The 18,284-nt window shown below is 38.1% G+C and overlaps 2 protein-coding genes across 2 annotated transcripts; both read left to right on the top strand.

Moving 5' to 3' along the window:
• Positions 1 to 1,830: 1,830 nt before the first annotated feature.
• On the top strand, positions 1,831 to 2,761 carry LOC100770297 (olfactory receptor 10P1). Its single transcript, XM_027391853.1, is given in 2 exon segments — positions 1,831 to 2,229; positions 2,231 to 2,761. Coding segments are annotated over 2 exon segments (930 nt in total).
• Positions 2,762 to 14,867: 12,106 nt separating this feature from the next.
• On the top strand, positions 14,868 to 15,806 carry LOC100770870 (olfactory receptor 6C68). Its single transcript, XM_027391854.1, has one exon. The coding sequence runs from the start codon at positions 14,868 to 14,870 to the stop codon at positions 15,804 to 15,806; it is 939 nt and encodes a 312-aa protein (XP_027247655.1).
• Positions 15,807 to 18,284: the final 2,478 nt, after the last annotated feature.

Raw genomic sequence — 18,284 nt, forward strand, 5'->3', positions numbered from 1 at the left:
TCTGTTCAAACTTACTCAGTTCAAGTTCATTTTTCCAAAGTACATGGCTTAAATATACAATTCTAGTTCTGCTACCCACTATCTGATCTTAGGTGGGTAGTTTAATTCTTAGAGCTCTATTTCTTTTTCTACAATGACAATTAGATGAGTACTCGTGTTTATATACAGACAATTGAGAAACCACAGAATTCCCAGCATGTAGTAACATCCACATGTAAGCTTAGACAAACTATGTGGTGAAAGAACAAAGGGCAGTGAAAGTTAGGTCTATGAGAAAGCAAGTAAGCAGATGGTTGGACTAAACTCATATAGGAATTTAGTCAATAGAGAATAAATCATTGTAAATCTTAGGACCTGTGGCTTCTGGAAACTGAAGACATGATATTTTGTCTTTTCTTAACTAGTTACCTACCTTTAAATTAGTCATTTAATCTTTCTGTTCATGTGTTTCCATCAATATAATTTGTGTTTATTAAGCCATCTTGTATATGTCTGAGAAAGACTTCACATGTTTCAAGTACAGTGATAGTTAAATTAACCTCTGTGTTACTTCATAACTTAGTGGCTACAAACACATATTCTAGAGTTAGAAAGATTTGGACTTGAGGCCAACCTTATGAGGTAAATGGCTTGGGGGAAGATAAAGTTATAAAGGATATCTGTAAAAATCCATTCCCTCATCTTCTAAACAGAGGAAAGGAAGGTTATATACTGTGCTCCATCAGTGATTTGATGAATAGTAAGCCTTAGGCAGAGCACACTGTAACAATGAGGCACCTGGGAAAGGTTAGCAACTTCTCACCACGATATCCTGCAGAATATCACACTAGAAGTAACACTATGAAGTCCTGGGTCTGTGACATGTATCTCATGAACGTATGAATAAAAAATGTTCCCTTCAGAAATTATTGTCTTCAACTAGTTGAGGACTGCATGGTAAAAGAGTGTTTAGAATGTCAATTATCCACTACAGATGTGTCCAAAAACACTGTAATTAAGACTTTCCTATAGCCAGAAGGGGCCAATGCTGGAAGGAACTGCCTCAGTCCATAAGTGAGTCCCCTGTCCCTACTACTGTTCAAACACACCAAACAACACCTTTCTAAAATGTTTTACATAAAATGATAATGTTGGTCATAGAAATATTTAACCCTAAATGTCCTTTTTAATCCTGAAATACCATGGATAAATATTTCTAATAACAAGAAATACACATACTATCATGGGGATTAAACTGAAGCTTGAAGGATAAGTGGGATTTTTAACCCATACAGTGTGTTAGGCAGTCAATGTGTATAGAAGGTCCCAAGGATGCAGACAAAAAGAAAGGAACCAGAGAAGGTGCCAGAATCCCTAATTATGATGTGTCTATATTGTGATGTAACAAATATTCACATTGCTATGGGGCATCCTAAATCCAGGCACAATGTGATGATCACTAGACACTACCTTGGGACAGTTCCAATTGTGGCCATTTGAGTTTCAGTTTCAGTGTGTTGAGTACAAAGGGCACAACAACGGACTGCTTCTCTTAAAGCAAAAAGTTGGGTCTCTCCATGTGGAAGGTGAGACAGAGAAAGTGAACATGGAAGATACACACACAGGCTTTGGAGTCAAAAGGCCTAGATCAAATCACAGGCATGCTATTTCCTCATTATCAGTTCAGATGAATTTAATCTCTGAGATTATAGTCTATCTGAAAATGGAGGACACTCGCTGTCTTAATTTGAGAAGGACCTGTGTAGAAAGTGCTTTACTGCATTACAGAAATGTTAGTTATTTCAAAAATATTTCTCTTTCTCAGCTGTGCAAAGCTTGTACCCTGGAGTGATGGCTGAAGAAAACCAAACTGCAACAGCTGAGTTCCTCCTACTGGGGTTCTCTGACCTCAGAACCCTTCAAGGGCCACTGTTCTGGTTGGTGCTTCTGGTCTACCTGATAACTTTGCTGGGCAACTCATTGATCATCTTTCTTACACAAGCCAGCCCTGCGCTACACTCCCCCATGTACTTCTTCCTACGCCATCTCTCCTTAGTAGAGCTTCTCTACACCACCGACATTGTGCCCAGAACCCTGGCTGATCTGACCTCCTCTCACCCCCAGACCATTTCCTTCTGGAGCTGTGCAGCCCAGATGTATTTCTTTATTGTCCTGGGCATCTCAGAGTGCTGCCTGCTCACAGCCATGGCCTATGACCGTTATGCAGCCATCTGTCAGCCCCTGCACTACTCCATCCACCCTAATGAACCAGCAGGCCTGTGCAGCCATGGTGGGAACCTCGTGGTTCATGGGCATCATCACAGCCACTACTCATTCCTCCCTCATCTTCACTCTGCCTTTCCCCAGACGCCCCATTATCCCACACTTCCTCTGTGACATCCTCCCAGTACTGAGGCTGGCAAGTTCTGGGAAGCGCAGGAGCGAAATCTCTGTGATGACAGCCACCGTGGTCTTCATCATGATCCCCTTCTCTCTGATAGTCACTTCTTATGCCCGAATCCTGGGAGCCATCCTGGCAATGGCTTCCACCCAGAGCCGCCGCAAGGTCTTCTCTACCTGCTCCTCCCACTTGCTTGTGGTCTCCCTCTTCTTTGGAACGGCCAGTATCACATACATCCGACCTCGAGCAGGCTCTTCTGTCACCACAGACCGCATCCTTAGTCTCTTCTACACAGTTGTCACACCCATGCTCAACCCCATCATCTATACTCTCCGTAACAAGGAGGTGACAGGGGCCCTAAAACACATGATGAGGAGGTGAGTTCCCTAACCCTGAGAGGAACTAAGGTGTTCTGTTCCTTCACTATTCTTCCTCCCAGAATTCAGGTGTTCAACTTAAACTTCAGCCTAACAGAATTCTTAAAGGAACCTCAAATAAATAAGTCCTCCTGATAGAAAGTCCTCCTGAAAGAAACACAGATATTTATCTTATTCCATACCCCAGATACTCTCTCAGAGCATAAGTTACCAGGAAACAGCAGAATGGAAGATATCCTTGACTTGGGAAAAGAAAATTCTCTAGATTGTCCTAGACCCTGGGCAATCTGCCATGTCCACATCAGTAGCCAGAGAATAGTGTAAGTCATGGCAGATGTCCATGAACTTGACCTCCAATAGGCCCCTATAACTTAGAGGAATTAACTAGCTTTTGGTTACATTTTCTTCTACTTGTGTGAGCTTCTGTCCGCTTACTGATACATTTGCTTTGGGGTCCCCTTCACAGGCATTCCTCCTCTGGAGGAATAACTTAACTGTAGGAATCCTCTGTATTCCCTCCTGTCTCCTCATTTAAGTTCATTCCCACAGAGCCTCCTGTTCTCATGAAGTCTTCTTATAACTGTGTCTTTCAAAAGCAATTATTTCAGAAATTCTTCATATACATCTTACCCATCATGTCCACCTAGCAAGTTCCCATTCATCCTATAATGCTCAACTCAATTATTCCTCCTTGAAATTTTTTGCCTAAACACATCTCACTATTACATTATGCCACAACCATTTAAACCTAAAAACTGTAATTATTTTTATATTTCTTAATTTACTATATATATTCAAATATTAGCAATATATTAGCACTTAAGGGAAAACTGAAATGACTTTTAAAACCCAGTACATCCTTTTATTTTATAGTTACAAGGAAAATAAAATACACAACAATAGAGAAGTCTTTTAATGTTGATTGTATATAAAACTTCCCCAAAAAACTTGTTTCTGTGAACACAAATTTTGTAGTTGAAATTTTTAAAACACCACTTCTTTGGTATATATCTTTCTAAAGGATTAGGCCAGCAAAGGGATACCTGCACATGTGTTTATTGTGACACTACTCACAATAGATAAGAATCAAATGAGGTATCCATCAACAGATGAATAGATAAAGAAAACGTGGTGTATATACACAATCAAGTTTTACTCAGACATAAAGAATAAAATTAAGCTATTTGCAGGAACATGGATATTACTGGGGATCATCATGTTAAGGAAGATAAGCAAAATTCAAATAAAAATACACTTTCTCTCACATACAGAATATATGCGCTTTAGACGTAAGACATTGAAGTAGAGGTAGGACCATTTGGAAAGAGGAAAGTTACCATCAGGTGGGGGAAACAACAGACAGTAGTGGTAGGAGTAAATATGATCAAAGTATATTATATACATGTATAAAATGTGATAGTGAAGACCCACTGTTTTATACAGGTATACGGTAGCTAAAAAGAAATAAAACGTGTTAAGAGAAAAGCTAAATGCTTTTAAAATATAAGGAAGACTTGCAAGGTATAGAAAACATATTCAACAAAATCAGAGAAGAAAACTTCCCCAACCTACAGAAGGATATGCCTATGAAAGTACAAGAAGCTTACAGAACAACAAACAGACTGGACCACAAAAAGAACTCCCCTCACCACATAGTAATCAAGACACTAAACTTACAGAATAAAGAGAAAATATTAAGAGCAGCAAAGGAAAAGGGCCAAGTAACATATCAGAATCACACCTGACTGCTCAATGGAAACTCTGAAAGCCAGAAGGTCCTGGAGAGATATCCTACAAACACTAAGGGAGCATGGATGTCAACACAGACTACTGTACCCAGCAAAACTTTCAATCACTATAGATAGAGAAAACAAGATATTCAATGACAAAACCAGACTTAAAAAATACATATCCACAAATCCAGCACTACAGGAGGTTCTAGAAGGAAAACTCCAGCCCAACAAAGATAACTAAACTCACAAAAACATAGGCAATACATAATCCAATTTTACCAAACATGAAAAGAAACAGGAGGGCGAAATACACACACAATGACACCACCAACAATAAATCCAAAACAAAAAAGAAACAACAATCAATGGACATTAATATCCCTCAATGTCAGTGGTCTTAACCTGCCTATAAAAAGATACAGACTAGCAGAATGGATACAAAGAATGCATCCTTCTGCTGTATACAGGAAACACACCTCAACTTCAAAGACAGATGTTACCTCAGAGTAAAGGGTTGGGAAAAGATTTTCCAATCAAATGGGCCCAAGAAACAAGTTGGTGTAGCAATCCTAATATGTAACAAACTAGACTTCAAACTAAAATCAACCAAAAGAGATGGAGAAGGGCATTTCATACTCATCACAGGGAATGTCCATCAAGTTGAAGTCTTAATCCTAAACATGTATACCCCAAATACAAAGGCATTCACATTCATAAAAGAAACATTACTAAAGCTCAAACCACACACAAAACCACACACACTTGTAGTAGGAGACTTCAACACTCCGCTTTCACCACTAGACAGGACCAACAGACAGAAACTTAACAAAGAAACAAAGGATCTAACAGAAGTTATGACCCAATTGGATTTAACACATATCTATAAACCATTCCACCTGAACACAAAAGAATATACTTTCTTCTCAGCACCACATTGTAGGGGAAGCTGTAGCCACGCCTACTTAGGGGCTGGCTACAGGTGTGCCTGACCACACATGGGGACTGTGTTTTCTCTTTCAGTTTCACTTTTGTACTTGCTGGACAAACTGCTGCCACTCGGGCTAGCTAGGTTGCTCTGTAAGTAAGGCTTTTCCCTATTAACTACCCTTATATTTCTACTTGGCTCCGTATTGATAATTTCCCAATATACCACATGGCACCTTCTCTAAAATTGACCACATAGTTGGCAGCAAAGCAAATTTCCACAGATACAAAAGAATTGAAATAAGCCCCTGTATCTTATCAGATCACCATGCTATAAAGCTAGAATTTAAGAGAAATACAAATTGCAGAAATCCTACAAACTCGTGGAAATTGAATAACACCCAATTGCACCATTCCTGAGTTGAGGAAGAAATAAAAAAAGAAATTAAAGACTTACCAGAATTTAATGAGAATGTAGACACAACATACCCAAACTTATGGGACACTTTGAAGGCAGTGCTAAGAGGAAAGTTCATAGCACTAAGTGCCCACATGAAGAAACTGGAGAATAGTCACACCAGAGAATTGACAGAACAACTAAAAGCTTTAGAGCAAACAGAAGCAAACTCACAAAGGAGGAGTAGACACCAGGAAAGAATCAAACTGAGGGCTGAAATCAATAGAGTAGAAACTAGGAAAACTTTACAAAGAATCAATGAAACAAAGAGTTGGTTCTTTGAGAAGATCAACAAGATAGACAAACCTCTATCCAAACTAGCCAAAAGGCAGAGAGCTTGCTAATTAACAAAATCAGAAACAAAAAGGGGGGTATAACAAAGGACACTGAGGAAATCCAGAGAATCATCAGATCATACTTTGAAAACCTGTACTTCACAAAATTCGACAATCTAAAGGAAATGGACAGTTTTCTGGATAGATATCACTTACCAAAATTAAACCAAGAACAGATAAGCAGTTTAAATCGACCCATAACACCTAATGAAATAGAAGCAGTCACCAAAAGCCTTCCAACCAAAAAAAGCCCAGGGCCAGATGGCTTCACTGCAGAATTCTTCCAGAAATTCAAAGAAGAGCTAATACCAGTACTCCTCAAATTGTTCCACACAATAGAAGCAAAAGGGACATTGCCAAACTCTTTTTACGAGGCTACAATCACTTTGATACCCAAGCCACACATAGATACAACTAAAAAAGAGAACTACAGACCAATATCCCTCATGAACATCTATGAAAAATACTCAACAAAATATTGGCACATTGAATCCAAGAACACATCAGAAAAATCATCCACCATGATCAAGTAGGCTTCATCCCAGGGATGCAAGGATGGTTCAACATACAAAAATCCATCAATGTCAACCTACCAGGGATGCCTGTCATACTCCCACCTAAGGAAATTAACTACACTCACATAAACCTAGGCAATAGACAATCCCAATCTACAAAAACACAAAATAAAAGGCAGGGTAAATCCACATACAATACCAGTAGCAACAACAAATCAAAAACAAACAAGAATAAACACTGAATGGAATTTAATTTCCCTCAATATTAATGGTCTTAACTCACCTATAAAAAGACACAGGGTAACAGATTGGATATGAGGACAGAATCCATCCTTCTACTGCATACAAAAACACACCTCGAATTCAAAGACAGACATTACCTCAGAGTGAAAGGTTGGGATAAGATATTCCAATCAAATGGACCCAAGAAACGAGCTGGGGTAGCTATCCTAGTATCTAATAACTTAGACTTCAAACTAAAAATCAAAGAGATGAAGAAGGCCATTTCATATTCATCACAGGAAAAATGCATCAGGAAGAAGTCTCAATTGTAAACATCTATGCCCCAAATACAAAGGCACCAACATTCGTAAAAGAAACATTATTAAAATTCAAATCACAAATAAGACCTCAGACAGTTATAGTGGGAGATTTCAACACCCCACTCTCACCACTGGACAGGACCACCAAACAGAAACTTCAGAAAGGGACAAAGAAACTAACAGAAGTTATGACCCAATTGGGATTAACAGACATCTATAGAACTTTCTATCCAAACACAAAAGAATATACATTCTTTTCAGCATCACATGGAACCTTCTCAAAAATCGACCACATTCTTGACAACATAGCAAACCTCAACAGGTACAAAAAAAATGGCATAATCCCCTGTGTCTTATCAGACCACCATGATTTAAAGTTAGAAATCAAAAAAAGTGCAGAAAACCTACCAACTCATGGAAATTGAACAACATGCAATTGCACCATTCCTGGGTCAAGGAAGAAAGAAAGAAAGAAATTAAAGACTTCCTGTTTCTCATTCAAATTTTAAAAAGTTGAAAAAAATAAAGGTTTGGGGGACAAAATATACAATGATAGAAGTTGAACCAATGAACAGGTCAAATTAAATAAAGCAAAAGAAACTTCCTTTATCAAGTAAAAAAAAAATCCATCAATGTAATCCACCATATAAACAAACTGAAAAAGAAAAATCACATGATCATCTCACTAGTTGCTGAAAAAGCCTTTGACAAAATCCAACATCCCTTCATGATAATGATCTTGGAGAGAACAGGAATAACAGGAACATATCTAAACATGATAAAAGCTATATACACCAAACCAACAGCCAACACCAAACTAAATGGAGAGAAACTCAAAGTGATTCCTCTAAAATTAGGAAGAAGACAAGGCTGCCCACTCTCTCCATATGTCTTCAATATTGTACTTGAAGCTCTAGCTAGAGAAATAAGACAAGAAAGGGGGATCAAAGGGATACAAATTAGAAAGGAAGAAGTCAAACTTTGACTATTTGCAGACAATATGACAGTCTACATAAGTGACCTGAAAAACGCTACCAGGGAACTCCTACAGCTGATAAATACATTCAGCAAAGTAGCAGGATACAAAATTAACTTAAAAAACAGTAGCCCTACTATATACAATGAGAAAGAAATCAGAGAAACATCATCCTTCACAATATCCACAAGCAACATAAAATATCTTGGGGTAACGCTAACCAAAAAAGGGAAAGATCTGTACAGAAAGAACTTTGAGTCTTTAAAGAAAGAAATTATAGAAGATACCAGAAAATGGAAAGATCTCCCATGCTCTTGGATAAGTAGAATCAACAAAGTAAAAATGAAAATCTTGCCAAAAGTAATCTACAAAGTCAACGCAATCCCCATTAAAATCCCAACACAGCTCTTCACAGACCTTGAAAATTTATATGGAAAAACAAAAAAACCCAGGATAGCCAAAACAACCCTGTACAATAAAGGATCTTCTGGAGGCATCACCATCCCCGACTTCAAGCTCTATTATAGAGCCATAGTCCTGAAAACAGCTTGGTATTGGCACAAAAATAGACAGATAGACCAGTGGAATTGAATTGAAAACCCTGATATTAACCCACACACCCATGAACACCTTATCTTTGACAAAGATGCTAAATCTATACAATGGAAGAATGACAGCATCTTCAGCAAATGGTGCTGGCACAACTGGATTCTGACATGCAGAAGGATCAAAGATCTCAACACAAATCCAGACACTCTGAATCTTCTAGAAGAGAAAGTGGGAGATAACCTTGAATGAGTTGGTACAGGAGACTGCCTCCTGAACAAAACACCAGTAGCACAGACATTGAGAACTGCAATTAATAAATGGGACCTCCTGAAACTGAGAAGCTTCTGTAAGGCAAAGGACAAAATCAGGAAGATAAAACCACAGCCCACAGAATGGGAAAAGATCATCACTAACCCCAAATCTGACAGAGGGCTGATTTTCAAAGTATGCAATCAACTCAAGTAGCTAGCCACCAAAACACCAAACAATGAAATTAAAAAGTGGGGTGCAGAACTAAATAGAGAATTCTCAACAGAAGAATCTGAAGTGGCTGAAAGATACTTAAGAAAGTGCTCAAAATCCTTGGCCATCAGAGAATTGCAACTCAAAACAACTCTGAGATACCACCTCACACCTGTCAGAAGGGCTAAAATCAAAAATACCAGTGACAATCTATGCTGGAGAGGATGTGGAGAAAAGGAACACTCCTCCATTGCTGGTGGGAGTGTGAACTTGTAAGCCCACTCTAAAAATCAGTATGGCGGTTGCTCAGAAAAATGGTAATCAGTCTACCTCAAGATCCAGCAATTCCTCTCTTGGGCATATACCCAAATAATGCACGTTCATACAAGGACATATGTTCAACCATGTTTATAGCAGCATTGTATGTAATAGCCAGAACCTGGAAGCAACCTAGATTCCCCTCAACTGAAGAATGGATAGAGAAATGTGGTACATTTATACAATGGAATACTACTCAGCAGAAAAAAGCAATGGAATCTTGAAATTTGCAGGCAAATGGATGGAAATATAAGAAACCATCCTGAGTGAGGTAACCCAGTCAAAATAGACAAACATGATATGTTCTCACTCATATATGAATTTTAGACATAGAGCAAAGGATTACCAGCCTACAATCCTCTTCACCAAAGAAACTAGGAAACATGAAGGACTCTAAGGGAAAAATGCATGGACCCCAGGGATGGGAAGGGGCATTGACTCTCCTGAGCTAATTGGGAGCATGAGGGTAGGGGAGAGGGAGTTACCAGCATGAGAGGAGGAGAAGAAGAGAGGAGGAAATAGAGGAGCAGAAATATTGAGTTGGGGCAAGAATAGAAGAGAGCAGGATGAGAGCTACCATATTAGAGAGAGCCATTATAGGTCTAAGGAGAGATCTGGCACTAGGGAGATTTCTAGAGACCTACAAGTGTGACAGGAACTGACAATCCAGGCAATGGTGGAGAGGATAACCTAAACGCCCTTCCTCTAAAATGAGATTGATGACTACTTTTTATGCCATCCTAGAGCCCTCATCCAGTGACTGATGGAAGCAGAGGCAGACAGCCACAGATATACACTGATCTGAACTCTGGAACTTAGTTGCCAAGAGGGAGGAATTAAGATTGAAGGGGTCGGTACCATGCTGGTGAAACCCACAGAAACAGCTGGCCTGAACAAGGTGGAGCACATCGACCCCAGAATGCTGTCCTGGAGGCTAGTACAGGACTGATCCAGACCCCTTATCATGGATGTCAATGATGAGGCCTCTGCACCCTAGGGTGCCCCTCGTAGTGGATTAGTATTTTTCCCTAGCGTAAGAAGGGATTTTGAGAGCCCAACCCACGTGAAGGGATGCACTCTTAGCCTGGACACATGGGGAAGGGCCCAGGCCCAGCCCAGGATGATGTGGTGGACTTTGGGGAGCCCCCGTTGAGGGCCCTACCATGCCTAGGGAGTGGAAGATGGATGGGGTAGGGGTAGGTCGGGGGTTGGGGAGGATTGGTGAGGGAGAGGAGAGGGAGAGGGAGAAGGTATTGATATGTGAAACAAGCTTGTTCCTAATTTGAACTAATAAAAAAAATTTAAAAGAAAAAAATTTTAAAAAAATGTTTATAATGTCCACAGGTTACTTTGTAAAGACAGCGTGGTCTTATGCCAGTTTTATTACCATGGACAATGGAAAACTTTAAGTAGTATTTTTTTGACTCCTGCTGTCCAGCACCAACAGTGTGTCTAATATAGCCACATTTTCTCATCCCCTGGGCTTTTCCCTGTTATTGTCTGTGAGGAGCTGATTGCTCCCCAAAAAATGATTATCTTGATTCCTAAGAGACTTTAAACATGAGGCTCCAAGGAGTCTTTTGTTTCTTGTCTCCACTGTCTTCTATTATGGTTGGAATATATAAAATAATAGTAACAGTCTTTAGTGTTAAATATATCCTAACGCTCACCTATCCTTAGCCAACTGCCTATCACAGAACCTGCAATTTATGCTGTGCATTTCTGAATTGTAGCTAACAAAAAGGCAAGAACATATCTTCTATGTTTTAAATGGCAAATCCTCTCTCATGGAAAAATTCTGTGCCACGCTCAGGTACTTCTGAGCCTGAGTGTGTTTTCCTGAGAAAGCTTGGTGTTTACTGATAGCAGTTTCACTGTTCTCCCTGAACCTTGCTGTTAGCACCTACAGATAAACTTACAACAGATGTCATGCAATGACCTCCAGCCGAAGGGTAAGTATGAACGTGTTTTGACTCCACTTGTGTTCATGTGTATTCTTGCATGTTTTGTATGCACACTTGGAGGAAAGATGAGTGGGAAATGAAGTGATGTGTTTTCTCTTTAATAAAAGTTCTAGGTTTAGACAATCAGTGTTGAATGTTTGCATTAGTATTCTATGAAGCAAAATTGCAATCACTTGTAAAATTTTTGCTGGAATGATGACCCTAAAAACTATGACCATGACTGATTTAGAAAGATCCAAAAGTATGTTCCTCAGAAAAGACATATATCCATATTTTAAAAGACTTTAAAAATTAAATATATGTACACATACTCATTCTTGGTCTCTGGAAAATAAATATCAAAATACCACTTAGTCAAGATGAATATTATGGGATTATTAAATCATCAACATTTGTTCATGTCTGAGTTTTTAAAAAGCCATATATTTATGATTAAAGGTTAAAGGTAGTCTTCAGATCTGAGCAAAACTGAATTCAATACCAAAGGGGCTGGGTGGTAAGTTGAGACTAAGAAAAGAAAAAGATGTGACCTTATGTGAAGACTGTAAATCCCATCGCTGAGGATGCAGTGACAAGAGGGTAGCGAGCCTCAGGCTGGGTTGGAAAGTGAGCACCTATATGATACACAAAAATATAATATATTCTTTGGAAACTTTAGCTGTGCTGTCAACTTTAGAAAAAAGTATCCCAGTTTACCATGTTGAGTTGGCATAGTACAGAAATTATAAGCCATATTGGTCTAGAAATGTTGAACTTATTTTTTTTCCATTTGTACAGGGGTAGCACACTGTATTAAATATGTAAGGTCTTATCTACATGGGTTTGATTACAAAAACTAATAAAGTATTCTCTAAATAAAATATATATATAATATATTCTAAAGTATATGCATTTCATAATTTTATAATACTATATATAATATATTACATTTTACATTACATCTATGGGAAAGCCCAGTGAGAGATTCTCAGGGTGTGAGCTGCAGTCACCCTCTGATGACAATGAACTTGTCAAGTGGATGCAAGCTCTCTATCACATTTTATTTCTCATTTTATTTTTTAAATTTATATTTATTTATTTTATTTGGCTGGGGTCCCAGTCAAATGGTGATACTAATATATGAGACCAATAGTAACTGAAGGCAGAGCTCACTCAAACCAGAAAAAAAGGAAAAGTAGAAAGACATTGTTCAAAGGTGTATAAGCACATGAATCAAGACTTTCTGAAGTCAGTAGACTCAGCAGTATAGTGAGATAGGGAGAATAAACTCTAATGTTCTATAGGCTGCAATGCATTGAGATTCCACGAAAACTCATACAAACTTTTGAAGGTTCCTAAGAGAAAGAAATGATCCTTGAAATCATAGAAATGCCACATATTATTTACTGACCTGAAATGTTCCATAAATATGTTAGTTAATATGAATCAGTTGTATAAGCCACTATATTTTTAAAATAATTCTCTGATGGAAAGCATGGAAAGCAGCTTAATAATTACTTTATTTGTAGTCAAGGAAAAGTCTTTGAGCTCAAAAAACATGATTTATATGTCAGAAAACATAATTTATAGAAAAATATTATCTGTTAATATAATTGGGGAAATTTTACCTTAGTCTAACTGATGATTTTAACAGTTAACATTAACAAAGTCCCTAGCTTCTTAATTCTCATGGAACAAAATACTGAACAAACAGAGAAATAAAATTACTAAACAGTCTAAGGAATAAAATGGAGAAAATCAATTGTAGTTGGTATTTTTAATCTCTCTCAGCCCGATATTAAGCATTAAGTAAACAAAAAATTGCATAGAAAATACATTTAGGCTTTGTCCACAGCTATTCCATTACACCAGTTGTGCCAACATGACTTCTAACTGTGCCTTTCTTTATTTCCTCAACTATTTTGGTTTAGACAAAAAATTCAGACTAACTCTTCCTATGTTTTGATGACTAAAGCAAAGCACTATATTTGTGAAAATGAAACATTCAGTCAAGCATATTCTAATACTGAGAGAACAGTAATGAGACATCCTAAGACTCTGAAGAGTGGCTTGCCACTGATCAAGAAAAGAGTAGGCACATCCTTTACTTATGGTGCCTCAGATTTCCCATTTTCAACTGAATATAGGCCAATAAGATATCTATATGTGTTTCTTGTTCTTTCTTTGTCTCTATTTTACGTTTGTTTATTTTCTTATTTGTTTTGTCCTATTTTCACTCGTTTTTATTTTATCTTATTTTATTATTATTGTTGTTGTTTTATTATTATTAATTGTTTCAGATGTTTGTAGTCTAATGAGAGAGAGATAAAGGGTGTGGATTTGGGTGGGTGAGCAAGTGAGAAAGATCTTGGAGGAATTGAGGATGAGAAACTGTAATCAGAATACATTGTATAAAAAATGTATGTTCATCATAAAAATTAAATGATACATCTCAGTGGGTTAAATACTCTTGTCTCAACTCTGAAGACCCCCTATGGAAGGCCTAACCCTACCTGGGGAGCAGAAAGGGTATGTGATAGGTGGGGTTTTAGTTGGGGGGTGGCAGGGAAGGAGAGAAGGGAGAAGGAACTGGGATTGACATGTAAAACAATCTTGTTTCTAATTCAAATTTAAAAATGGGGGAAAAAAAAGGTTCTTGTCTCCAAACCTGAAATCCTGAGTTTAATACTTGGGGCTCACATGGTAGGAATAGAGAATCAAGTACCACAAGTTATCCTCTGACCTCACACACACACACACACACACACACACACACACACACACACACACACACACACACACATGAATACATTTAAAATTTAAAGATAGATAAATAAATAAATAACACGGAGATAATAGACATTCATACTTTGCAGGTTATTGTAAGGTAATACATACGTGGTACAGTTAGAATACTGCTTGGTGTATATCAAAACATTTATATTTGTTTAATTGTTTATAAATGGTGCATTTTTAAGTAAATAAGAGTAGAAGCTGGATAGTACCAGTTTGAGAACTAAATAACTGATTCAGAATGTAGATCTGAAGTAATGGAGAAGAGAGGAGTGCAGTTCTGTGGTGAGGATATTTTGCAGCTTTGTTTAATTTTCTCCATGTTTTATAAATGTACACTCACCTGCACACCTAACTAAAACCATGAATATATATGAGCATGTACACATATATCTTCTTGCTCTAAAATTCTTCACATTAATAAAAAAAGCACATACAAATTAGGTGAACTGAGTGATTTTTTTTATGAAAATGCTCATCATTGATGATTTTTGTCATTGAATTCTGCAGGCCAAATTTCCCTGACATTAACATTTAGGTTCAGAAAATTCCTGATATTGATAATGAGAAACCACACATCAATTACAACATTCATCCTCCTGGGACTCACAGACGATCCTCAATTACAGGTCTTGCTCTTTATTTTTCTATTTATCACCTACCTATTGAGTGTAACTGGTAATTTAACCATCATTACCCTCACCACAGTGGATCCCTACCTTAAAACTCCCATGTATTTCTTCCTCCAAAACTTTTCCTTCCTAGAAATCTCATTTACAAGTGCATGTGTCCCAAGATTTTTATACAGTATTTCAACTGGAGACAGGACAATTACATACAATGCATGTGCAACTCAATTATTTTTCACAGATCTCTTTGGAGTAACTGAGTTTTTTCTCCTGGCTACCATGTCATATGATCGCTATGTGGCCATCTGTAAACCTTTGCATTATATGACCATCATGAACAACAAGGTGTGCAGAACGATGGTTATTTCCTGTTGGATGGCGGCATTCATGATTATCCTCCCACCACTTAGCTTAGGTCTTCATCTGGAATTCTGTGACTCTAATATCATTGATCATTTTGGATGTGATGCAAATCCTATTCTGAAAATATCATGCTCAGACACCTGGTTGATTGAGCAGATGGTAATAGCCTCCGCAGTATTAACCTTCATCATTACTCTAATATGTGTAGTCTTTTCCTACATATATATTATAAGGACAATTCTAAAATTTCCTTCTGTTCAACAAAAAAGAAAAGCCTTTTCAACCTGTTCTTCACACATGATTGTGGTCTCCATCACCTATGGGAGCTGCATCTTCATCTATATCAAACCATCTGCAAAAGAAGAGGTAACCATTAATAAAGGTGTGTCAGTGCTTATTTCTTCCATATCGCCCATGCTGAATCCTTTCATATATACTCTAAGAAATAAGCAAGTTAAGCAAGCTTCTCATGACTTACTCAAGAAAATTGCATTTCTATTAAAGAACTGAAGTGTGCCCAAGATGACAAATTAAAGTGTCCTCTTCTCCTTACTTTTCATTATAGATAACAAACTTTGTACTTTCTTAGACTACAGGCAATCATGTGACCCCTTATGGTTTTTGTCAGTTGTGGTGTTTTTGGTGGTGGTGGTGGTGGTGGTGGTGGAATACCCATAGAAATCATGAAACTGATAAGAGGCCCTGGGGGGCCATGAGCTTTTAAGAAAGGAAAGATACGGGGGCTAGAGAGATGGCTCAGAGTCTAAGAGCACTGACTGCTCTTCCAGAAGTCCTGAGTTCAATTCCCAGAAACCACATGATGGATCAAAATCATCTGTAATGAGATCTGGCCTGCATGGACACATACAGACAGAACACTGTTTAGTGTTCTGTAATAAATAAATCTTTAAAAAAAGAAAGGAAAGATACAATTCACATGGTATGAAGGGAGAACTGGGGATAACAAAACAATGTAGGTTTAGTGTGGTGGAAGATAGAGAAAAAGGACAGAAGAAGGAATGTGGGAAACCATAATTAACACTAAAAGTCTTCAGAAAAGAAAAATTGGCAGCCTATTATTTAGAAACTTCTTAAAATATATATGTACACATATATAAAAAGAGTTTAAATGGAATTATCCTATAATGGGACAACAATGCTCCTACCACACACCACAGGCTAACAAATAAAAAAAATCCAACAGCAGGTATGGAATACCTCCTTTGGTTTTATTGGTAGGTGAGGTCTCACAGAGTGCCCCCCACAAACATTACAGACTACTCTCAATGCTTTTGAGAGTAACACCCTATTGCTGAACACACTGCACACCTGAGTCACAGAACATGGAGGAATCAAACTGGTACTCACCTGGAGGTGTCATGTCTTTTGGATAACTGTCATAGTTCTGGAAGGTAATGTGTATGATATTAGGGGAGCAAAGTAATCATCAGTCTTGTCCAGCTGTGAACCTTGGAAGCTTCAACAGCTTGCAAAGAGAGGACCACTAGTGTAATAGTGGCATAAATGCTCTGTGAGTAACCAACCATTTTCTAGCTGGATTTAAGACCTCTCCACAAAGTGGAACTCATGCCCAGTACTGTTAATAAGTCTGGGTAGGTCATAGGCCTTAAGACAGAGCCTCTTACTCTTCTGCTAAATAGACCTGTGATTAAACCAACTACTAAAGATATAGTATTAAACTGACTCTTAAAGACTTATAGTTATACCCATAGGTAAGTTCGTCTCTCAATCCTCATGTGAGAATCTTCTTTCGTGGTAGATGATTAATAACACAGAGACCCATAATGGGCCAACATGACATCTGCAAAGTGCTCAGTCCTAAACAGGGCATCTGTATCATGCTTCCTCATCTCAGAGTTCAAGGATCATCATTGAAGAGTGCATAGAAACATGAGCCAGTGGACGGTTATAACAAAACAGTGTTTTCTTGACATGTCAGGGCAGTTGTGCATATTAACTGACAGTGGCTGTGGCTGTGGCTGCATGCACAAGATCAAGCCAAACAAAAGTGGAAGGCTGGGGCGGCGGGAGGGGGGGTGGCCAGGAAGTCTCAACCCTAGTTGGGAAGCTATTGGCAACTGGAGGTTCTAAGAAAGAGTTGGGTTTTCTTTAGGGATGTGGCCGCTGAAAGGCAACTCATGCTCCAATAGGTGGCCCTACACACCCATACACATTCTGTTAGCACTGTCATGTAAATTCCATGATCATCTCAATATATACAGAAAACAATGTTGACAAAAATCAGCATAACTCCATGACAAAAACTTATGGACACCAGGGGTAGAGGAAACATAGCTCAATATAATAAACCTTTAAACAAGTGTAAAAACCAAAGAGTCAGGGTGTTTTCTGTGAGATTGGGTATCCTAGTAACATCAGAACTTATACCCATATAATCACAGCAATAGGACTGCCTAAAAATGAGCTGAACAAGGATGACACCAACAAAAGTGTCAAACCGCACAGGAAAAAGTCCACAAGGCCTCAGTCCTACACAAAGAACTATAGACCACTCAGCAAAGCAAGGAGAGGTTGCCCACCCCAGCAAGGGATACATCAATTGGTTGCCAAAGGGCCAGCTTTGAAAACATACATACACATAACACTACATGGACCCAACAGGTTATATTTGGGAATATATATGTACACACACACACACACACACACACACACACACACACACACACACATATATATATATATATGAAATACATATACACATGCAGTAACAACTAAAAAAGAATTTGAAGAAGAGTGGAGAAAGGTCTATGATGGGGCATGAAGGGAAGAAAGGGAAAGGAGAAATGTATTTAAAATATAATCACAGAAATTAAAAATAAGAATGAATAGAATTAAGATTTTGAAGGATGAAGCTGTATTTTTATTTCATTTAGAATGAAGAGGGACACAACATTTTATTTTACACTTTATTGCTATGACTTATTTATTTTAAAAACTCTATAAAGT

The sequence above is a fragment of the Cricetulus griseus genome (assembly GCF_003668045.3).
Source record: "Cricetulus griseus strain 17A/GY chromosome 1 unlocalized genomic scaffold, alternate assembly CriGri-PICRH-1.0 chr1_0, whole genome shotgun sequence".
NCBI classification, from domain to species: domain Eukaryota; kingdom Metazoa; phylum Chordata; class Mammalia; order Rodentia; family Cricetidae; genus Cricetulus; species Cricetulus griseus.

Excerpts from the sequence above, each read along its gene's own strand:
- LOC100770870 (XM_027391854.1), top strand. The coding sequence starts at position 14,868 with ATGAGAAACCACACATCAATTACAACATTCATCCTCCTGGGACTCACA.